Below are 23,503 nucleotides of genomic sequence, written 5' to 3'. Positions count from 1 at the left end.
TATCTCTTTAATTCTTAAAGAAGGCAAAAATAGTTTATAGTGGGCTTTTTTTCTTCCAACTGTACCTAATAATAATCTCCTTCTTTCTATAAACCACTGCCTCTTATAATTGTATCCATAATATCCATCCCTAGGACTGGTTTGGCTGAAGAGGTTTGCTCCCAATTATGCACTTGACCAAATGAGCCAATCGATTTTCAGTTATAAGGTCACTATTATAATTCTGTTTTGTAATCAGGGATAAAGTCACATTCCCTGGCTATATAGTAAACATATAGAAGTCCCTTCACAATCTAAAATGATTCTGTATCAAATACATTGGATGTTAAAGTAGAATGAGCTGATTGGAGGCATTATGTTTTAATTATGGAAAGAAAAACATTTTTTCATACTTAAAAATAATAGTTCCACTTCGTTATGGTGGCATGTATACCATATCACACACAATGATTGGTAACTTAAATTTTTGTGTATATTTATCATTAAAAGAGGCCCTAAAGAGAAACTAATAAAAGGTTTAAATTACAGTCAGAAAATACTAAGGGCCAGAACAAGACTTATTATTTGGAAATTAATTTTTGGAAAATAAAAATGTTAAGTAAAAATCTGGGTTGTGCTGCTCTTCTGGTTGGCTTGTACTACATCTCAGCCACTAGTGGGTGCTCTGGCTCTTCTTACTGATATCATAGTCTCCAGCCATATATAAGGGAGGCAATCTAAACCAGCGGTCGCCAACCTTTCGGACCTTACAGACCACTAAATTCATCATTTTAAATCCATTAATATGAATTTTTTTTAAAAAGATAAATACATTTGTAAAATAATGATCTTCCTAATAGTGCCTAATGAGGACTATGTAGGCTCTGATTTATTGATCAGCTCACAGTTAAGTGAAGTATTATTATTGTTACTATTATTATTAGTTGCATTATCTTTGGTATTACTAAAGAAATGCAAAATATTTGTTTGCTTTTTCCAACTCTTTTTATGGGTTTATTTCATTTGAATTTAAGTCCAAACAAGAAACGATAGTGATCAAAGTCAAACTATTTGATGCCATTTAATATAACTAGTAAAGAAAATAGACAGTTAAGGTCATACTTACCTAAAAGAGCATCTGAGAATTAAATAAAATAAAACAATCGGATGAGAAACGTTATTTGCGGAGTTGGGTGACTGTTGTAATGGTGGAAACAATTCTGAAGTGTACAGCTCGGCAACGACTGCCTCATACAACTTAACACTACACTGACATCATGCTGCGCCTCCCTTGTTTTCCCCCCTCTAGTATAGTTAATGAATCTAGTGCAATATAAAGGCAAAAATTGTCATTCAGAATAATATTTTTGTTTTAATATTAATAAAACATTACAATTGCAAATTATTTCTAACTTTTTCTGTGGACCATAAAACTTTTCTCGCGGACCACTGATCTAAACCTTTGAATCTCCCTATTGTCATTTCTTAATATTTAAAATTGCCTTCCGTATGTAAAATATAGTATTATAGCTAAAATAGCTTTGCCTATTCCTTATATTAAATCAGCTGTAATAGAAATATTTTTTGGATAGAGAGATATTTGAAACTGTTCTAAATCTGATCATTCACAATAGAATCTAGTTATTGGAAACAAAAGGTTTAAACACCCACACTGTGGTTGAATTGGCAGTTATGAGGAGAGCTTATAAAGATAAAAAAAAGTGGAGATGAATGATTTCATAGCGATGCCAGGATCCTATAGAATCGTTGGTCCACTGGGAATGAACATAATAACATCATGTGCTGCACCTTAAAATCAACCTGGAGGCTGTAAAAAGCTCTGCAGGATATGATGAAATTTTAAAATATGAAAATATGATTAAATATAATCCTTACAAAGGAGTCCGCATTTAGTGCAGTATTTGATACACTTTCAAATGTATGGTTCAAGTTATACCGCTTCTATATTATACAGTTAATATAGATAACAACTCTGATAGGTAATGCGGAAATACTCAGCTATGGACGTGAAGTTTCGTACACACGGCAGTTTCACATTTGAACTTACACTTTGCAGCAAGTGGCATGGGAAGACATTTTTTTTATATTTAGGAACTGTATGTAATCTATTAACCAATAGTGCTTAACAATGAATAGAAATTACAGCATCAAGAGAACTGCAAAACATACCTTTTATTAGACGAAATTTAAATATACACACAGACCACATAATGAAAGAATTCCATACTACAATCTGACGATCAGTCAATAGGAACCAAATTGGCTTGTAAGTTTAGTGTTCAGGCATGGGTTACAAACAAGCGATCACCATGCAGACGCTGGTCTCTGCATTCATCCAGCTGGCACATTTCAAGGTTAAGAAGAAGGTCTACCTCTAGTACATTTTGTCAAACCACAGACTTGTGTGGCACTAACAGACTTTTTTCTGTTGCTTTTCATCAGCGTCACAGCCTGTCACAGAATTGATGAATCTACTTTGTATCTGTGCCTGTGCTTTATAAGAGATTTGTAATAAGTGGAAGGGAACAGCTTCTGTAAAACTATTCATCTGCATGTGATGCCAATTAAATCCAGTTTCCAATGCCGTCTTTTCCAAGTGTTATGTGTCATATCCACATATAAAAATGATCTTTGGTAAATCCAAATAGCAAATAACATTTTTTTATATAGAAAATGGCCAACTTCAATTTGGGTGGGTGTTTCATGTCATTAGTCTGCAAAGAGTATATTTTCTTTCATTGTAAATACCCTTCAGGATTATAAAATTAAAAGGACATCAATAGGAAGTAAAAGCTGTGACTTGATGTACTTATATTAACTATGCATTCATGTATGTCTTTTAAGCATTAACACACTGATAATTAATATTATTATCATCTGATTCAACTGGTTTGTAAAAAAAAAAAAAAAAAAAACACACCAAAAAATATATGGTTTTCCTTTTATAACACAATGTTGTTTTCTTATAGATCCCATCTGCTCCCAGTCCGGTTGCAGATTTCTCTGCTATCAAAGAGCTGGACTCCCTAAATAATGAAATAGTTGAATTGCAGAGGTAAGTGAAAGCAATGTACTTGTTATGTAGAAATTAGTTATTAGTAGCTGTGAAGGAGTTTGTCATAAATTCACTCACATAAGCAAAGCACAAGTACAACCGGATCTCAGAATTACTTTTAAAGTGTATATATCCAATATTACAAATTTTAAATACTGCTGTTTGTTAGTCCATAAATGTGTTGGCTGCATTAGATAATTAGAAAATCTCCCATTAGATTTACCTGGTAATCTTGTAGCACGTTTCCTGTCCTTGGGTGACCATTCTTACTCTAGTGCTGTATCCATTGAGATACAATGCTGTTACGCTCAGACAGGAAGTGTGTTAGGACTGCAGATCACTAACTTCTCTTTCTTTCCTAACTATAAAATGATGGGAGGTTCTGTAGTTCAAACAGCTGGGCAGGGCTGATAACATTGCAGACAGACAGCACTAGCATGATCAGTATGTATTTTGCTTACACTTGCTTAGCAAACTAAATGAGAGCACGTAAGAAAAATGTATTGTTCTAGTATACATTCACAATGGGTAGGTGCAGACCTGCATCGGAATTGAGCCTTCCCACACAGCTCCACATGCTTTCTGCAGCTGGTTCCTTGCCAAGCGCTCGGTCACTCACATCACCGCACCATTTCTACTAGTACTGCTCCCTGCCGCCCCTATTCATTCTTACTGGAGCCTCTGTTGGGAGAAGCTTCTCCAAAGAGGTAGCGGTTCCCTGGCAAGTGGAAGTGGCAAACACACCCCAACTTCACCACCACTGTGAACATAGCCTTAAACCGCTCATAAATATGCCTTTTAGCCCTTTAAAGTGGAAAAAAAAAACAATTTAAATGTTATCCTCAAAGAATCCAATTTTGTCATAGGAATTAGGAAGCCATTTTTTCTCTTGTGCTTAATATGGGCTGCGGATCGGAGGATGTAAGGTTTATTTATTTTCGTCTTTTAGTTGAACTGGATGGACATTTTTTGTAATACAGAAATAAACAACACTTTATTATAGATTCCCTCTGGGCCAGCTAATCTGTGGAACAGGTGAAATAAAGCAGAACTAATTGCTTTTTTAATTGCTAGCAGGAAAGCTTTTATTACTGAAGATTTTCTGTATGTTATATCTGCAATTAAAGCTCCTTTTTTGCCTCACACCAATTCAATTTTAGTTATACAATGAGCTGTGAACACAACTTAATTTACAATCTCAGCAAGCTGTGGATGCCAGGATGATGAGTCTTCCATGCAAACGCATGAGTGTTTCATCATCCCTGGCTTGCCAATTAAAAATTAAGAAATATTGCCTGTAGACTACCAACCTGGAAAAGGATGGACGTGATAGCAATAGACCAATAGGGTAGTTGTTGCTGGAGGAGGGCATTTTGGAAGAGAAGTGTGCCACATTGTGCAAAAATGTTGTAAATAGTTCTTGCTAATATCTGAGGTGATGTAAGTAGGCACTCTTCTCTCCCAATAGCTAAAGTGTTTAATGTCATTGTCTCAAAGCCTTACTTATTTCTTAGTGTGTTTCTCCCAGATCTGTGCAGTAATCTAGCGTGAAAGCTTTACTTTGTGCAGGAACTTCCTGTAACAAACTCTTACTCTCTCGGTTGACTGGTCTTGTATTGGGCCCCTGTAGTCTTCTGCAGCCTGAATTGGGCACAGAACCTACAGCTCTGCTCTCTGCATGGGCTATGTACAGCACAGTGATAATGTCACTTCTACCTTTACATGCTGCACACAGTAGATTTATAACTTCTTTGGCTAGTTCAGAATCTAGTGAAATGAACGTTTTTCTGCTAAAAGTTTAGGTGAAAACAAAATCCTTCTGCAATTCCAGTGTGCCATATTGTTTTTATTGTAGATTTATGTCCAAACTGACTGACTTGTTACTGCAAGATGTTTAGTTCTGTCCGGTCTGCAATATTTAGATAAATGGTCCACACTTTGTGTGGCTCTTGGCTCTCAATACCAGTTGTCAGCTTGGGTACTGATCCAGTGCTGATGATTGGCAACCAATCCTTCAGCCTACAGATTATTACCACCTTCAGGTTGCACTGACATGTGCAGTGGCATGTGTTTAAAGTGTATTTTGGGGCAAAAAACTTTTTTTCAGAAAGTTTGGGGGAAGAATTCAAAGGTTTTTACTGCTATCTGTTTCTTTGTTAAGAGACATTTTCCATCACTCTCTGTCCTAGCTGACAAACATGTTGCTTTTGAAGAGCTACTGTCTGGTAAAACATCAGCAGGACAGTTATTTAGAGGAAACCTGCTTAGCAGTGGATGGTGTAATAACCAAATTGGTGTTGTAATCTTTCACACTTTATTTAAAAGAAAAAAGTTTTGATGACATACTTTACTATTGTAACTATCAGACACAATTACAGCATTAAAGTATTACAAGTTTAAATTTTACATTTGCATATTTGCTTTTGTATCATTATAAATAAAAAAAAAAACAGCAATGTTTAAAAAAGTTATTTAGATATTCCAATTATCATAGTTATTGCCAACTTTACCAACACATGCCAAATTTCACCTGGACATATAAGCAACGGTGAACTCTGTGTTGTAGTTCATGATGATGGAAACCATTGCTTATATTTGTACTCAGATCTCAAAGCCATTTTCATTGTGGAAACATAAAAATGGACTCAATGAACCACTTTATAGCACCATTAAAATGGAGTGTCATTACCTTTAGTCAGGCTCTGCTGTCTGCATATGTGTGTGTTGAAAGAAAACCCAGTAAAAGAAAGAGTAAAGTGAAATTTGACTTCAGTCATCTGTATCAAGAAGTTGCTATTCCAACCAAAGCAAACTTTATATATGTGTATGTATATATGTGTGTATAGATATATATCTTTTCAGTCACTTAACAGTGGCAGAACTCTAGTACATACAGTTGTTTCATGTCCTTGGCTGCATTATCACAAATAACAAGTTAAAAGTAATTGTGCTTTCAGTGCTGTGACTTAATGGTTCATCTCCCTGGTTACAGTGTCTCCTAGGGATTTCCCTTTCTAGCAAGTGCATGGGGATGTCGCTAGAAAGTGCATATTCCAGGCTGTGTAAAAACATTATTATAACAAAAAGTTGAAATTTTCTTCGCAATTTGGAAACCTTCTACTGAAAGGAATTAATTGTTCAGATAATGCGACTCTGTACAGATACAAGATAAAGGTTTCAATACAAATGATTCTAAACCGATCACCTGATAATTTATTCTAAAACTGGCCGACGATGTGAAAAGATGATTCCCAGTCATACAGGCTGGCTGATTACTTTAAGTGATCATTGTCCATCTTCAAGTGTGCACAGATGTCATTCAACAGCAAAAAAACATTCACAGAACCAAGAATGTTGGCTGGTAGTCAGTTAAAATCTTTACATTGTCTTCTCAATTACAACTATGGTCAGCACCATGGTCTGCCAAGGTCTAAAAATAAGCATTTTGTTTCCATATGGATGAAATTGTGAATTGATATTCTTCACTCGTTTGTCTGAAAAGGTTTTTTCAGAACCATTTTTGTCCAGAGTCTGTATGTATCTATCTTTATCAGGGACACCTGTGGTATCTTGGTACCACATCCAATTAATGCCCAAAAAATATCACATCTTCAACAGACTTTAAAGGTGCCTTTCAATATATTCATATATTCTTTGCATTGATAAAATGTAATTTATTAAAAATGTAGATAAATCTTTTTATCTTTGACACATTTCAGACTAGTAGGGGCCATTATCTAAGAATAACCCTTAACTTTTAGATTCCTTATTGGAGAAAGCTGTACAATACAAACCAGCTAAAATAAATAAATTTGAATAAGATACCATGGACATTGGATAATACTGAGGGAATGGTTTGTTTGATCTACCTACAAAGTTATAAAGATTGAGGGGTGTTTGCGCATACAAGCGCTGCCTGTCAGCCTCCGTTAGGAGGTCAACTATCACCAGAATAAATTATAGCAAGTTCTTTCACTTTTAGGAAGTGAGATTATTGTTTCAATTTTTCAAAACTCCTGAACAAGCAGATTCTGCAAAAATTCATCGAAAGCTGAGAACTGGATACATATTTTTTGTGTTTATATGTCAAAGATGAAAAGATATATCTCAGTTTTTTAATAAATACATTATAATTTTATCAATCATGGGCAGCACGGTGGCTCAGTGGTTAGCACTCTTGCCTCTTTTGCAGTGCCAGGTTCGAATCTCAGACAGGACACTATCTGCATGGAGTTTGCAGGTTCTCCCCGTGTCTGCGTGGGTTTCCTCCGACATCCCAAAAACATGCAGTAAGGTTAATTGGCTTCCCTTCAAAATTGACCTTAGATTACATTATTGACTTATGACTGTGGTAGGGACATTAGATTGTGAGCTCCTTTGAGGGACAGTTAGTGACACGACTATTGACGTTGTACAGTGCTGCATAATATGTTGGCACTATATAAATACTGTGTAATAATAATAAAATAATCAATGTATAGAATATGTGAGGTAATTGAAAGGTGCCTTTAAAGTCCTTTGAAGACGTGATGAAATTGTGTGTCTGTACATAGCTTTAGACTTTAACTGGAACAAGTATGCAGCTAGTAAGTCATTTGTGGAGCTCCTGATCTGCATACTTTTTCTCTGGTTATTGCTGGTTGTAAGTTAACATTTCTCAATGAGATTCAGAAAATGTGACTTTTGCATGCAAATTGCTCTTGTTTCGGATCATAAAGTACGCAAGTCAGTGGATCAGCAAACAGTCCAGGCTCTGGCTTTAGAGAAAGGCTTGCACGTCTCTAATGACAGGTTTGTGAATGTGTACTGTTAGTGTTACAGAACTTCTTTTTCTGTCTTTTTCTATTTCTAGATAATTCTCAGCACAGAAACAGATTATCATTTTGTCACCCATCTGTCCTCTGTTCCTTTTCTTACCAGAAACAAAGGAGAGATGAAGTCTTTTGTAAGGATAAAGGAAATCTATTTTAAACTCCCCCTGATTGCTAGAAATGATTGATGTAAGCAGTGTATGCCATAGCACAGGCTTATTTCATGGTATATTTTATTTACCCCATTTTATATTTGTGGAGGACAGGATTAAAAAAAAAAATCCCCAAATAAATTGTGTTCTTTAGCCCAGTAGACAGAGGTAACGCAACAATGCAGTTTTGTCAGCTCATTACAGCTTACAAGTTGGAAGGTCTCTAAATTTCTGTTTATTTGCACTAATTACATTTTGTTTATTTGCACTGTTCTTTGCAAATTTTATTCCTACAGGATTGCAGCATCCAAATAAATGTATCCAAAAATATAGAGAAAAAGGTAAATGTTGGGAGTTTAATGGCAATCACATATTTTACTAATAAAATCCAACCATTTGCACTTAGAGGTAAACCTGAGAAAATGTTAGTTTGCAAATGTATTATACATGCTTGGACATGGAAATTTCCCATTTTGTCAGACTCAAGCATTGTAAATGAGAGTTGGAGAATGGTTGCATAGATCTGATTCATGGGGGTAAAGCTCCTGTATGAGGTATATTATAGGCTTTTATGTCTCTTCTTTTAATATGACATTATCCATTTATTTAGGTGATAATAAGGTTAAATTCTTTGCAATATTGAGCTGATATTGTCACATAAAATTGCAGGGTTGGTGAGTAGTAAATCTGTTTTTAGAGTTAATCCGACAATTGCCATGGACTTGCTAGTCACTTGTGACTTCTGTCACTTGTCCCCTGGGTTTGATGCATTCATTAACTGCTTTCAAGCTGTACTCCTACATTGCCTATTGCGTTACCTACCAATAAATATTGACAACAGCATCTCATCGACCTTCTAATGGCGGCCATTTCTGGGAGCCCAGGATTCATCAAACCTTTGATCTCCTGCCATTAGTCTGCGACATTTTTGCTGTGGTTTGTACGCTGCCCTGGGGCCAGGTCTCTAAAGGATTATGAGCCTTCAAAGAAACCGCCTTCCAGCATTTTGTTTTATGTCTGCAGTTCATAGCCTACATTACCTCAATCTTTATCTTTTTTTTTTATATTATTGAAACATTCTTCTCTCTCAAGTGACAATGGAGCGTAAGTAATGATCAATTAAAATGCTACGCGCTGTGCGCGACTGCTTGAAATCTCCACGCCATCGCTCTTCAGACTTTCAAGGGTGAGTTTGCAAAAATTAAGTTGTGTGCAGGAGACTTAAAGCTGAACTCCAAAATACTATAAAATGAGCTCAAGTTCTACCCCCTTCCTTAGCAAATAAAATCTTTTTTTTTTGTTTTTTTGTAAAGAAAGGCATCATTAAAATGTGTGAAGTCCTTACTAGTTCTCATACTGATCCAGCTATACATGGATAGTTGGGGATAATAGAAATGCTGCTGGAATTTGTGTGCCGCAGTACTGTAATAGATCCCATCATGCAATTAGAATTGGTGATAGCTAAGAGTGTAATTGAAAGCATTTTTTTAACCTTTCCAGTCTTCCTTTCCTACTTGTCTATTTATTTTGAGCACTAATGGCCAGGTTTTGTGTGCTGCTTTGTTTCATATCAGTCAAAAGAGATCAAGAACAGGCATCAAAGACATCCAGGACCTCCTAATAGAGTGAACTGTAAAGTAACTATGCAGTGTTCAATCTACAAAGTTTTTTGAGCTGGGTGTGTATAATTTGTAGCCAGCAGCTCCTGTATTATGACCCTACTTGTCAGTAACCACCCAAACACAGCTGGGTGGTGCACCCAGCTAAAAGAGGGTTGGGGAGAATACTGCTATGTCACCCCTTGAATTTTCTAAATTTGTTTGGGGCCAATACATTATCGTTTACCAGGAGAAGATGCATGGCATAGTACCCCCTAGGTAATAAAATTTTCATGTATACAGTAAGATAGATAATTAGGCACCTTTTTTGGGTATGAGGCAAGCAATTTTTCTCAGTGTTCTCTGTGATAACTGATAAAAGAAGCAAAGAAATCCAAATAAATCTCCTTGAATATAAATGACTAATGATGACTTGCAAAGATTGCAAAAGAAGTTTTGTTTTCCCTACAGTTCAGCTTAAAATTAATTATTTAGTCCATACTTTTTTTTTTTACTTTGGATTGAGTGTGGAATAACTTAGACTCCTTTCTTTATTTGTATGTGTGTTCAGCTGAGTAGAGTCACCTTCTCTATTTGTCCTGGGGTCCATGGTCACAGTAAGCGGGAGTTGTAGGAAATCTGAAAGGTAAAACACACCACAGGAACAAGAAGTTAGCTAATCTGCCATTAAGGGAATTCTTACCTGAACATTTTCATCAACTTCTTTGGTTTCTTTAAGATGGGAAGTAAGGTCTTCACAATAGGACAAAAACCTGACCGGGGTGTTTATCTTTGTGGAACTACTATATTCAGGTGTCAGTTACCTGTAACAGATACCACAGGGATCCATTATCATGGCGTTGTATGTGTCAAGTTATGGCTGCCACTTTAATAGACTTGTAATCAATGGTGATTGGAAAGACATGCTAAGACTAATATTTTTAAAGACAGTTTGTCCAGTTTTGCAGGTGGCCACTGCAAAACTGGAAGATGTATTAGGTGGTACTTTGCAAATGTGATGATGGTATGAAACTAAGTAATAAAAAAGTTATAGAACAAACTGAGCTTGGAACTTAAAAATAAATAAATGTGACATCTGGTGCCTGAATGTCTTTGAGTTCCTTTAATGCTTGTTGTTTAAATGATTTGCTTTAGGTTGACTGTGAGTACTTTTGGCTCCCAGACTGTGTTCCATGAAAATGAAAATCCACAGGGTTGTTGTTTTCAGGGTCTCCTTCCTCTGAAATAGTGTCTCCTTATGCAGTTCCTTTGTATACAGAAAAAGGAAAAGCTGCAGGAAAAGCTCAACATTTCCTTGACAGATGAAAACCGAGATTAGGCGGTTAATATGTTTTATTGCAGAATGGACATTGCCTGTCATTTTATGCAACAAAGATCTGCCTAATTTCTGTTTTCCAAAGCAGAAGTTTAGTTTTGCTTTAAAAGAATACTGTTTTGTATTTTGCCACCATGTCAGATTTTTCCAGCAGGTGGCACTGTACCTGGCATTTTAAAGAGGTCAGGTAAAATCCTGGGAACCCCTATAGGAGGGTTTACCCTTATATGATCCCTAGGGAATTCCCAATGTGCACCAAATTTTTTTTAAATTAGTCTAGTCATTTCTTTATAACTGTAGTGAACTAGTATTTCATTTCTATTGTGCCTTTTTTGATCATTAGACCTGTCCCTACTTTTAGTGTATAGTTTTGTTTTGTGTAAAACGTCAACACAGCTGTCATCATATTCTGCAGAACCTTTCTGTAGACCCAGAGTTCACCATGTCTATAGTTACCTTTGTCAACAAGCAGAATTTGAGCATTTCCCTTTATGCACAATGCATAAATCAGAATCCTGTTTTTTTCCTATGGGAATAAGCTGAGTAATAAATCATGTTTGTGTGGAGGTTGATCACATTACTAATGTCCATTTTGAGATGTAAATTGCTGCATTTGCAGAATCGTGTTTCAGTTGGATTGCACGTGCTGTTAATGCTTTGTAGAGAATCTGCTATTGTTTGTCTGTGTTTCTATTTCTGGTATAATTGTCTTGATGGGAGAAGTCCCGTGAAGACGCAGATGTATAAAAGTCTCTTCTGCATTTCCCTCTGTACATAAAACCATTCCATACCACATGAATATTTTGCTCCTATTTTTATTTTGAGATCTTATGATATCCTTTTCAGCCTTGTTTCTGTACTTAGTGCCCTTTAGAGTTAAAGTGCAGGTTTGGGATAGTAATTTTTGATTTAAAAGGCCTGTCATCATTCTACATTTGGCCTGACTCTGCTAAAAGTCATGACTTAGTTGTCCCATTCACCCCGACTGCGTAATATGTTAAAGCTTTATAAATAAATAAATAATCTCTGTAATATTTCTTATTAAAAATACTGCAGTGAAATTGGCCCACAAGTTGATGATGAAGTGGAGAATCGTTTGTTCCACTGGCAGATTTTCATTGTAGTCTTTAACCTTACTGGGGAGATTGGCATCTCTGTTTGTCATGATGACTAATGTTTTCTGAACAGAATGCATTGGATAATACAACATTTTAGTTTTGTTACTGGAAAAGGAGGTGAGAACTTCAAATGGGAATACCACTTCTGGCAACGATTTTCCTTTAGCTCCTGATTTCCAAGGATAGAGCATGAAGGAAAACCTCCCCAACAGCTCACAGATTACAAAGAAAAGTAAGATGAGTTTTAAACCAGTGTTCAGTACACTCTCTGATATTCCTGTTCCCGACATGGTGGATATACAGGGTTTGGAGTGTAATCCAGGAGTTAGCAGTGGAAGTGAATATGAAGGAAGTGTTTCATCAAACCAGCAGTTCTCCCAAGAAGAGCTCAATGATTTAATATGTGAATATGTGAAGTCTTTCAAAGCAAGCATCAGAACTTTTAGCATCCAGGCTAAAAGAAAAGAACTGTCTGAGACCAGAAGTTAAAATAACGGTTTATATGACGAGAGGTGACTCTCTGACCATATTTCAGTGAAGATGGAGACTTTGTGTACTGTTGTAACATCCCTGGATTACTAGCCCATATGGGAATACCAGAAGACCGAGCAGAAGACTGGCGGCTTTTCATAGACAGTTCCACTCGAAGTTTGAAATCTGTTTTACTGCATAATGGCAACTGCTATGCATCAATTCCAATTGGTCACCCAACAAAATTTAAACAAGCATATGAAAATGTCAAAATGGTCTTACAAAAGCTTTGCTATCATGAACACCAATGCCCCATATGTGTTAATTTAAAAATGGTGAATCTCTTACTTGGACATCAAAGTGGATACACAAAGTACCCATGTTTCATCTGGTTGTGGGATAGTAGAGCAAAGCAGGATCACTGGAAAAAAGTGACATGGCCTCCAAGAGAAAACATGAAAAAAGGTGCAGCAAAAGTCATTAACGAGCCAATGGTTGACAATGAAAAAATCATTCTCCCTCCACTACACATAAAGTTCAGATTAATGAAGCAATTTGTTAGAGCTCTGAACAAGGATGGTGATTGCTTCAAATATATTTGTAGGTTCTTCACTGGATTGAGGTACGGAAAAATTAAAAGCAGGAATCTTTGATGGACCCCAGATTCGGAAACCGATAAATGATTCAAATTTCACAAGTTACATGACTGATACTGAAGCTTCTGCCTGGCACAGATATGTCATGGTTGTCAAAAACTTCTTGGGTAACCATAAAGCACAAAATTATGAAGAACTGGTACAAAACTTGCTCTTAAACTTTTTAAAAAAATGGGTACTACTATGAGCATAAAGGTACACTGTCTCCATAGCCATTTGCAAAAATTTCCAGAAACCCTTGCTGATTTCAGTGGGGAACAAGGGGAGAGGTTCCATCAAGATGTAAAGGTGATGGAAGAAAGGTATCAGGGCAGATAGGATAGACACATGATGGCAGACTACTGCTGGAGCCTTCAACGTGATTGTCCTGATCATCAGCATAAAAGGTAATCGTACAAACAGGATTTTTCAATTACTTCTTTGTGATTAGTCCTGTAAATATACTGAATATAGAATACATTACATTAAGTATTTCAAAAATTTAGTTTTGTATAAGTAGGCATATCTATTTTATTTTGCTTAGTTTTCATGTTTCATTCGTTTTCTATAAGGTTATTATTGAGATCATTATTTCAAAAACTGAAACCAATCTAGCAAAACCAATACCATATTTGGAATCTGTGCATCAAACATAAAAAAAAAATGGGTGCAGCACCGCCCCCTAATTGAATGAGTGGGAAGGCAAAGCCTCCCGCGAGGCTCTTGGGTGCTTCTTCTGCTAATGCCTGAGCAACTTGGGCATCCGCAGAAGGAGCTTTTTCGTGGGGAAAAAAATTGCCGATCTTACACACCAGATGTAAGACACCCCCAGGTGGATTGGACTGCCCTGCGGGATTGAAGGTAAGTGATTTTTTTTTTGGCAGTTTTTAGTTTAGTTCCTCTTTAATCTGTTTGGCAAGAAAATGTTTGTTGACCAATGTAATCATTTCACATGCAGGGCTAACCACATCTAGTGATGGAGAAAAGTATTGCAGGGTATACTCCAAATTAATACTGCAGTAAAAACATTGAAATGTAATATGTTGTTTTTTCCTTTAATATTTTTTATGGAATGCCAGCTTAAACAAGGCATGTGGGGAACAATTAAAGCCTTTGAATTCCTTCTGTGGTTTTTTTTTCTTCACTGGTACCAACTAAATGGGGTAAATCATTAAAAGCAAGTAGCACCTAGCTGAAGATCGGGATACAGAAGGAAAGAGGAGAAAACAACACAGTTTTCATATGTTTTTTTGTGTTTTGCACAATCAAAATTTCTTTTCTTTACTACTAAAAAGCATAGATAGAGAAGGCATAAAGGAGCAATACATTGACTTGCCAGGGAGTTACTCTCAGCCAAAACGGCTAATGATTAAAATGGTATGACATGTTTACCTTGGCAGGAATTTGGCAAAATTTGTCAGGACTGTGTAGGCTTTTGTGATGCTCTCAATGATGTCAATGGGAGCTGACGTTTAAATCTGTAACCCTCAGTCTAGTTACAATGCTAAAAATCGTTCTTTGTTTTAGTAATTTAGAGAACTTGTAATCTAATTTAAAACATGAACATTAAAATCTGTCACAATTTCATTTTTTTCCTTTAGTTTGATTATATCAGAACAAAGTGTTTTGTGTCATGCTTTACTCAGTACTCAATGTTGTTTCTTTGACAAAGTGCAATTGCAAAGACATTGTTTTTATTCTTTCCTGAAGTCTGATTTTCAATGTCTAATATTACATTTTAAACAGCACTAATACGTAACCATGTTCCCGTACCAGAAAAATTGTATGCTTAGCATCCTGGCTGTGCTATAATTGTGTACACATTTCTGTTTAGAATTGAACACTGCACATAGAATGATTGTTGGACAGAAACCATTGCAGTGTGAAAACACTATTCACCATTGTGATAGACACTGGGGAAGGAGGGTTATACCTGCACGATGTAGAGTAATTCAAATGCATGAACCGATACCTACCAACGTGTTTAGTCATTTTATATCCCCCAACTCTTAAATTGTAAGCTTTTCAGGGCAGGGTTCTCTCCTCCTCCTATGTCATTGTCTGTATGTGTCTGTCATTTGCAACCCCTATTTGATATACAGCTCTGCGTAAAATGTTGGCGCTATATAAATCCTTTTTAATAATACTATTTCATAACATTTCCAATCAATAACCAAAATTGTGTTTCCGGTTTAATTAGCTCCACCTGTCTGATGCTATTTACTGTGCTGACAGCCAGGCTTGTGCAGAGTTAAGTGCACAGCTTGCTGTCCGCTGCCTCCCCTCCCACCCGACTCCTCAGCAATGTGCATTAGCCCATTCCTCCTTAGCAACAGTGAGCTCATCACAGACTATTTCATTGATTTCTAGCTCTCCTCCTCCTGCTTTTCCCATTCTACCCTGGCCCTTCTCCCACGATGAGGTGTTGGTTTTAGTGCTCCCTAGGCCGTTGTCTCTCCAGGCTATCTAACGGCACTCTGCTTATTATAAGAAAAGGGAGCCTGCTGCAATGTATTTAAAGTGGGACTCTGGCCTGGGAGGCTGGATTAGCATGCCAGCTGTAACTGATGTCTTCAGATATTCCTGTATGGTTTGCTGGTCTTCCAGGGAGAAGACGAACGTGGAGCAAGAACTGAACGAAAAAGAGGAAACGGTGAAGAAGAGGACCAGCGAGGTTCAGGTAAGGAAGTCGGAGCAGTGTTGCCGGTATGTGATATCCACAGATGCTTCTGCTGCTGGTTTAACAATGCTCAGTGTTGGAATGTAGAGGGGTGTACCTACTGGCTAACTAGGATCCCTGGATATAGAGGCATATTTGGTGACTTGTATATTAAAATACACACTGATTTGCTTTTGTCTCCCAAGGCATCTAGAAAGATCTCCGCTTTCCCAGTCTACAGCAGTTACGAGGCGTTCTTGTATTTCTTTTTAACTTTTATAATTTGCAGTATCCTGGGAATGCAGCATTAACAATTAGATTTTCTGATGCACCACTAGTAGTAAAACTGTCTATGCTGCAGCAGAAGATGTAAATCTGCCTTTGCTGTGAAGATAAAAGTAATATTCTGTGTGTATCTGGAGAAAAAAATGGAAGTCTCTCTGCTTTGGCAGCATGTATGAGAACTTGCCAGCCTGTAGCAGGATGAAGAGTGAGATCCCATGTTGCAACAGCAAAGGTGAGACTTCCAATGGTGCAACATTAAAATTAATGCTGCAAGGTAGTGGAAACCAAGCCATGAGCTACAGCAGAGAGACCGGCCAAGAACTGAGGGGTGAAGAAAAACGGATGGGGGATTCCTTACTACAGCCTCGGACAAAAGTTAGAAAAAGTTGTTTTTTTTTGTTTCTTGGCTGACCTCCTCAAATGTATGAAAACTAAAATATCACATAATCCTAGAACATGGTCTTCTCCAAAGTTGTTTTCAATTATTTGCAAAACATAAAATTTGAATTCGTACCTTGTGATCCTGCTATGAGGATTCTTGTACAGATACTATCTGCTAAAGGTTGACATTGCCTACAATTTTTTTTATCCTGCATCATTAACTTGTCCCTTCACTCTCCCAATGGACAAAACAGGTGGCTGTGCATTGCAATGGCATGGCCCATGGTTCCTGGAGCACGGTGCACGGCGGCAGGAAGTGGCTGCAAAAGATCAGCTGTGTTAGGTAGTTCAGGGAGTAGGTCATTTTTTTCATGGACAGACACCCAGATGTAGCACACCGCAGTCTGCATTCTATACTATATTTGTAAAATACAGGCTGCGATGAGAGTCATTCCTCTTAATGCAGCAGAGAGAACTGATTGGAGGAGAGGCTAATCATGTGACTGTGACAGGTCATGTGACAGTTCTCCTTTAGACTTTTTTTTTCATTGAACTTCTGTTGTTTCAGAGTTCGGAGCTCAAAGCACATTTATAAGTTCTCCATTGGTCTTTATAAATAATACATGTTTTTCATTTTTCATATGAATTTATATTTATTTATATTTATTTTATAGCTAAAATTGCTCAATTAAAGCATAAAAATGTTACTCTGAGCCCTGTTACTCCAACCCCTTATTTCTAGTTTGGGGCTCTGGAGACTGGGTCTCAAAATTAAAGCTTAACTTATTATTATTTTTTTTAATGATTACAATACATTTTATTAAACTTTAGAATTTGGCCTTGTGACTGTTGATCCTTACATGGCATTCTTTCCCCTCAATTGTATTCTTTCATATCATTTTCTTCTTTATTTCACCGCACTGTTATTCTGTGTGTTCTTTCTCTTTTTGCTGTAGATTTTGTTTTGCCTTTTATGTGCTGCTGGTTCCTTAACCTTCATCTGACCTATATCTGTCATGTTGCTCAGCTTCCATCACTACTCAAACCGGCCACCGGCCGCTCCTTCTCAATCCACAAATGGCCTATCTTTCATACCTTCATTTCAGCACAAACATTTATACTTCACATTTATCTGCCCCCATTATTCTGATTTAACACCTTGCAATTATATGCAGATGCTAAATAAATATTGTGCTACCTGCAGCATGTTATTGTCCCAGATATTTTCTGTAGTCACAGAGCTTGTGGCTGTGGCAGATGCAAAATCATGGTGCTGCTTGTTATAAATATATGCTGCATTGCTATGCATATATGTCTCCAGCTGCCTGGGTCTTGTCATAATTTATGATTTAATGTCAGTATGAGGAACAGATTCGAGAAAGAAGTGGCTCCACGATCCACCTGGGCTCATTCATTCCTTCATGTATGGGTTCTGTTTTATGTAGTTGACATAAATGAGTGATAAGGTTCTTTTTGTAACAACGCTGTCCTACAACAATTTTTCTTTTCTTTTTTTTTTTCTTTTTTTACATTTTTAATTTACATTTTTTTAATAATAAGTATATTAGTGTAGATCTGGGGCAGATTTAAAGAAACCAGTTGAGTTTGGAGTGCCCATTTTGAACTTATTTTTTAAGGCTCCTGGGCTGTTGGAAAACAAATATTTGCATACCTTATTTGCATATGCATAGTCCAGGTCCGGTATTCCTTAGGAAGTCAGGGGATAAGATGAGGATGGAACTTTGCTTCATGTATTTTCCAAAAGAAAACGTTTGCAGTCTCTGCAAACTTATGTTTGTCATGACTGGGTTAAGAAAGGTCAGCTGGAGAGCAGGCAACACAGTAGGGTTAAGATACTAAAGGAGTTTAGGCTGTTCACCTGATAAATAACATTATCTCTCTGCAACTGATAGTTCACTTAGCTTAGCAGATGAGTTGACATAAATTTTTTTTACTACCATTTTTACTTTTCCTTGGATATAATTGGGTACTTTTTGCTAAATGCATTTTCACAACATTCACTAAGCAAATTCAATTGTTTCTTTCAAAGGGATTCACTTTGCTAAGTGAACAGTAAATCAATTAGTCAATGTGTCTCCCTTTTTCCTTTTTAGAGAGAAGGTTTCATTGAACAGGGCAATGACTTGTGAGTGGGGCTTAGCTTTAATGTCAAAGAAGTTTAATTCTTACTGAGAAAGTGATACTGGTTTTGAGTGGGGTGCCCAATAGAGCCTAATAAAAATACTAGGCATCCTCTCCTGTTATTTCTTATAGCCTATAAAACGGTGGCCATGTTTACTTTACGGGGAACCTTTTTATGATATCTAGTACAAGGAATCTACCCTCCATTGCTGGAGAAAGTCATTGCTCAACTTGTTTATTTACTGTTCTGCAATGGGGGGGGGGGGGGGCTCAGCTCCCAATATAGCACTGCTTTAGGAACTGATCAGTGCCAACCTTCAACCTTTATGGGTGCCTGGGCATTGTCAGGTAGAAGCAGTCATGTGCTGATACTGTGAGCAGTGTTTTCCCCAGACCCTTTAGCCAGGTGCACCACCCAGCCGACGTCAGTGTTTTTGGGTGGTTACTAATAAGTTGGGTCACAATACAGGGGCTGGCACCCACCTACAATGTCTTCCCACCCAGCCTAAAATAATTTCAGTGTTGAACACATTCTGTGTGAGCAAAACATTTTTGTTTTCAGGTACATTTCACATGTTCCTGAGATCATTCCCCATTTCTTCATTTTTGTCTGACTTTCCCCCAAACAAATGATCTTGTACACAAGTCCTTACCTAATAACCAGGACTGTGTGTGCAGGGCTAATATAACTGACATTAGGATCTTGACCCAGAACACTGCTCACAGTTGCTTGAGAATGTTCTGTCACGATTTCCTTTCTGGAAGAGCACTGTGTGCTAACGTAATGCAATATAGTCATTTTAGAAAATATATTTTCTGCAGGAATACAATTTCCTTCTTATCAGATTATTTATTGTATATTGAATTTATTGGCAATAGAAGACTAATTTGAAAAGGAAATCATTATTATAAAGTGGAATAAAATGCTAAAATCTAGCAAAGTCTGTTCTGTATACAGTTTATTTTTATTATTTTTTATATCAGGATGTCTTGCAGTGATGCACACATAGGCTGGATCTCACCATTGTGCTTCCCCTTTGGCATCTTTATTAGGTAGCCCTGTGATGTCATCAGTTCTCTGTTCTATTTTACAAGCAATGCAATATTTGTATCCTACATATTTGTAAGTCCTGCATAAAACGTACAACATTATAATAAAAAATAAAGCCCTATCCCACTAATTTTGTTTCCTTTCTTTGCCTTTTTTTGGATTGGTGACATCCTGGCAGAATATGAAAGGGAAATCTTAATAAGTCGTAAGTCCTAATATAGACATACTTAAACATAGAGATACAAAAGGCCTGTGGCTGCTACTGGGCACCTTCATCTTGGATTTGTTGTCATCAGTCCCAATAGATTCAGAGCTGTCAATCAAGTTACGCTCAATATTATTACTCTTTATTATTGCTTCTCCCCAGCAGTTACATAGACTGTGAGGGGAGGGGTGTAATGGGGTGGACCAGCACAAAGAATATTTGGATGCTTCCATTAAGGGAGAAGGCTATGGTGGTTAGGGAGGTAGGTGCCTTTGCTACAGAATTTACTTCTTAAAGTTCTTAAAAGGCAACTTTTCATGGTAGTTCAACAGCACAATGCAAGTGATTATGAAAACATTTATGCAAATGAAAACACTGCAAGTTGGCTTTCAAAATGTTTGAATTTTCAGTTCAGGCTAAAATTGGGAAAAGTCGATGACTGTTGCTGAGCTGTATTTGCATATTCGTAGCATAGGTGCTATTTTCAGGATTGTTTTAGTTGTTCCAATAAAAAGATGGTACAAATGCCTATAATTTGTATAAAAATAATGACACATAGCTCTTTGCATTTAGACATGTCTCACTCCTGCAGGGTCTTCCTTGGCTCTGCACTATAGCTGGCTTTGTAGATTATAATGCAGATGGTCATGCTTTATTGCTTAGGAAGAGCTTTCAGTAGTAAGAGCCCCAGTATTTGTTTTCAGCAAGCAGAACTAAAATAATGCTGTAGCGCAGGTGTTGTGACTCATTGCAAGCAGATTAACAAGGTAGGAATATATGTAGGCTGTAACATTACAACACAGATTGGAGAGCCTCCCATTGGAGAGTGAAAGCCAGGTCTCCTTTGCTGTAAATGTTATTAGTGAAAACTCTGGGATTTTTATTTTGTAGTTGTCACGTTTAGTTGTCATTGTTGAGGGAGACTAACGGTGGTGGGTATTCCTATTCTGTTATCTGTGGATGGCTGGGCACTGTACACGATATTTTTCTACCTGGATCAGGTGGCTTTTAAATGTGGCACCCATAGATCAGTTAAATATTTAACATATAAAGATGATTATTTCAGCCCTTTTATTACTCTGAGACAGTTAAAGGATATATTTGGTACGGTTGATCTTTACTCCCACCCTCATTTTCCTTCCATCTCATCATAAATTGTATTCCTACCTGCCTCTGCGCCTTTTAGATCTTTGCTGTTCAGCATACATGTCCCTGATTCTTCTATGCATTCATTTGCATTGCATGCAGTCCCAAAGGCAGCCAGGTGGCTTTTGGCAAAGAGGCTGTGCATCTCCAAGCATACACAGATCTTGGTGGGATGAGGACAAGTTATTATATGGTTTGGGAGGTTGTTTAGTGACATATAAAGAATACTAAAAGTACTTTAACTTAGATTTAAGGAGAATTTACTGGAGGTACACCCTTATCCTCTGTACTAACCCTGGGGAGCATGTTAAAGGAGAATAACAGCAAGGGCAAGCAGCTGATTCTTTCAGAATCCAAATTATTAGCTACCTGAGTTTCCAATGGTCTGATCCAGAGCGGGTCTGTTCTGTTTTCCAGGACCTTCAGGATGAAGTGGAGAAAGAGAGTGCTAACCTAAAGAAACTTCAAGCCCAGAAGCAGGAGGTGGAAGAGGTACTGGCTGGTCTAGATGAGCAGAAAGCAAAACTGGAGAAAGAGTTACAAGAGCTGAGGCTGAAATGTGAGGACGAGGCAAGACAGGTAAGGATATTTCAGATTAAACCTCTGTTTATCTTTTTGGGCGCTTGATCAAACACTCTTACAATTTTGCTCAGTTTGCTATTTTACACAGAGGCTCTTTGAAGTAAACTTTCTTGAAAGGTGCCTGAGTAACAGTGTGCTAAGGGAGGCAGCTTGTCATACTTGCATCTAGTCTTGAATCCGGTCTTTGTACCCCTTTATCCATTAGTCAGCATCTCTTTATTCTTTCTCTGCCCTCTGTGTGGCCAGGTCTCTGCTTTACAAAACGAGGTGTCAAGTCAGGAGAGTCAGATCTCCAACTATGAGGAGGAAGTCAGCAAAGCCAAAGAGGAGCTCATCCGACTGCAGGAGGAGACTGCACAGTTAGAGGAGAACCTGGCACAGGGAAAAGAACGGCTCACACCACTAGAGAAACAGCTGCTGGAATGTCAAGAAGAGCTAAGTTTAGTAAGTTTATGTATTTTCACTAATTACTGCATAAAAAAAGAAACTGTCAAATACTTTTTTTTTTTTTCAAGTTCACTACACATCATTACAAAAAATTAAGAATTAGGCATCTTAGCCCTGGAATCAAAATCATGGTTTATTAACCTAGTTGGTTATAAACATTTGGAACTGATACTGTCAGAAAAACTACAGAGGCATGCTCAACTTTCATGAAGACAGTCATAAAGAATAGATTTACTTAAAAGTAAAATTAAAAAAAAAAAATCTTCAGTCTCCTATGTAGCCCCCCAAACCTATTACATACTAAAATACATAAATCAAACCATTTTGCTAAAGATTCTGTGTGCAGCCAAATGCACTGCTGAAGTATATATGTGAAATTTCCTTCTGTTCATTTGGCACAGAAATTTTTATAAGAAAACACAGGAAATTTTTGAAACTTTTTGCAGGCTGCAGTACAATTTAGCAATACAGCCTGGTCCCAGACCTACCCATTGTTCTGTAAACTAGTTCCATGTGTGGCTCCACAGTGTTGTGCAGAAAAATAGTGGTAATACCTGCCAGTCTGAGGGCTGCAGTTTACTAGTTTAACTAGAGCTAGTTTAAGTACAAGAACCTAACTTTATTGGCCTCCTACAATCTCTTGTACTGTGCACTCAGAAAAGGGTGACTACTTTTAGATAATCAGACTGGGCTGAATGTTCTGACAATAAAAATACATAAAAGGGAATTATTCCCTTTCATCATCTAATTACAAGCTAGGAGTAAGGAAAGTATCAGACCTTTAAAAAAAAAAAAAGTGTGCTTACCTGTCTGACATAGCTGTGTAAATCTCTGGGCCCATTGGTTAAATGTAAATCTTTTGACAAATAAAACATCTCTCCTGATTTTATCTGCCTGTCTGGAGGTATGTTTTGGGATACACTTGCAACAATTATGGTTTTCTTGTGTTAGGCTTGAACTTGTAGTGCTGTTTATCTGAAATTCTGTTTTTATTTTTAACTGGTGCATATTTATACTTAAATTTGTCCTTACACTGAGAATTTTTTAACTAGATTGTATGGTTCCTTATACTAATGTAACTACCTCATTTATTTATTTATTTCTGTAGGCGAAGCTACAAGAATTTAAGACTACAGAGAATCACATAAATGATCAATTGCAGATCAGTTGGCGTCCTCATTTAGATCTGCAGATGGTCAATGGTACTGGAGACCACTCAAGCCTAAGTAATAGTAGCAGTGAGCCTGCTAATCTTCACGAAAACCAAGAGTATGAGACTCTGGCCCAGTCAGAAGAACAGAACCAAAGCTCCTCTGTAAGTTTTCTGTTAATCCATTCAAAACATACATGCAATAGTATGGAAGGCAAGCCACTGGTATGTTTCAAGGAGCTTGAATATACATGCAACAGATGTTCTTTTTTTTATCTA

General features: G+C 37.2%; 1 protein-coding gene across 3 annotated transcripts in view; it reads left to right on the top strand.

The window, feature by feature from the left end:
- EPS15 (epidermal growth factor receptor pathway substrate 15) overlaps nt 1-23,503 on the top strand; it is a 79,626-nt gene that overhangs the window by 37,711 nt on the left and 18,412 nt on the right. For all 3 annotated transcript variants that reach the window (XM_072419627.1, XM_072419626.1, XM_072419628.1), the window contains 5 exons: nt 2,970-3,055; nt 15,784-15,856; nt 21,463-21,624; nt 21,874-22,071; nt 23,183-23,389. In XM_072419627.1, the coding sequence (XP_072275728.1) occupies nt 2,970-3,055; nt 15,784-15,856; nt 21,463-21,624; nt 21,874-22,071; nt 23,183-23,389 (726 nt within the window). The remainder of the gene's footprint in view (nt 1-2,969; nt 3,056-15,783; nt 15,857-21,462; nt 21,625-21,873; nt 22,072-23,182; nt 23,390-23,503) is intronic.

Source organism: Pyxicephalus adspersus, chromosome 8 (assembly GCF_032062135.1).
Source record: "Pyxicephalus adspersus chromosome 8, UCB_Pads_2.0, whole genome shotgun sequence".
NCBI lineage: Eukaryota > Metazoa > Chordata > Amphibia > Anura > Pyxicephalidae > Pyxicephalus > Pyxicephalus adspersus.
Note: the sequence above shows the minus strand (reverse complement) of the source record. Positions and strands in the feature narration are given on the sequence as shown.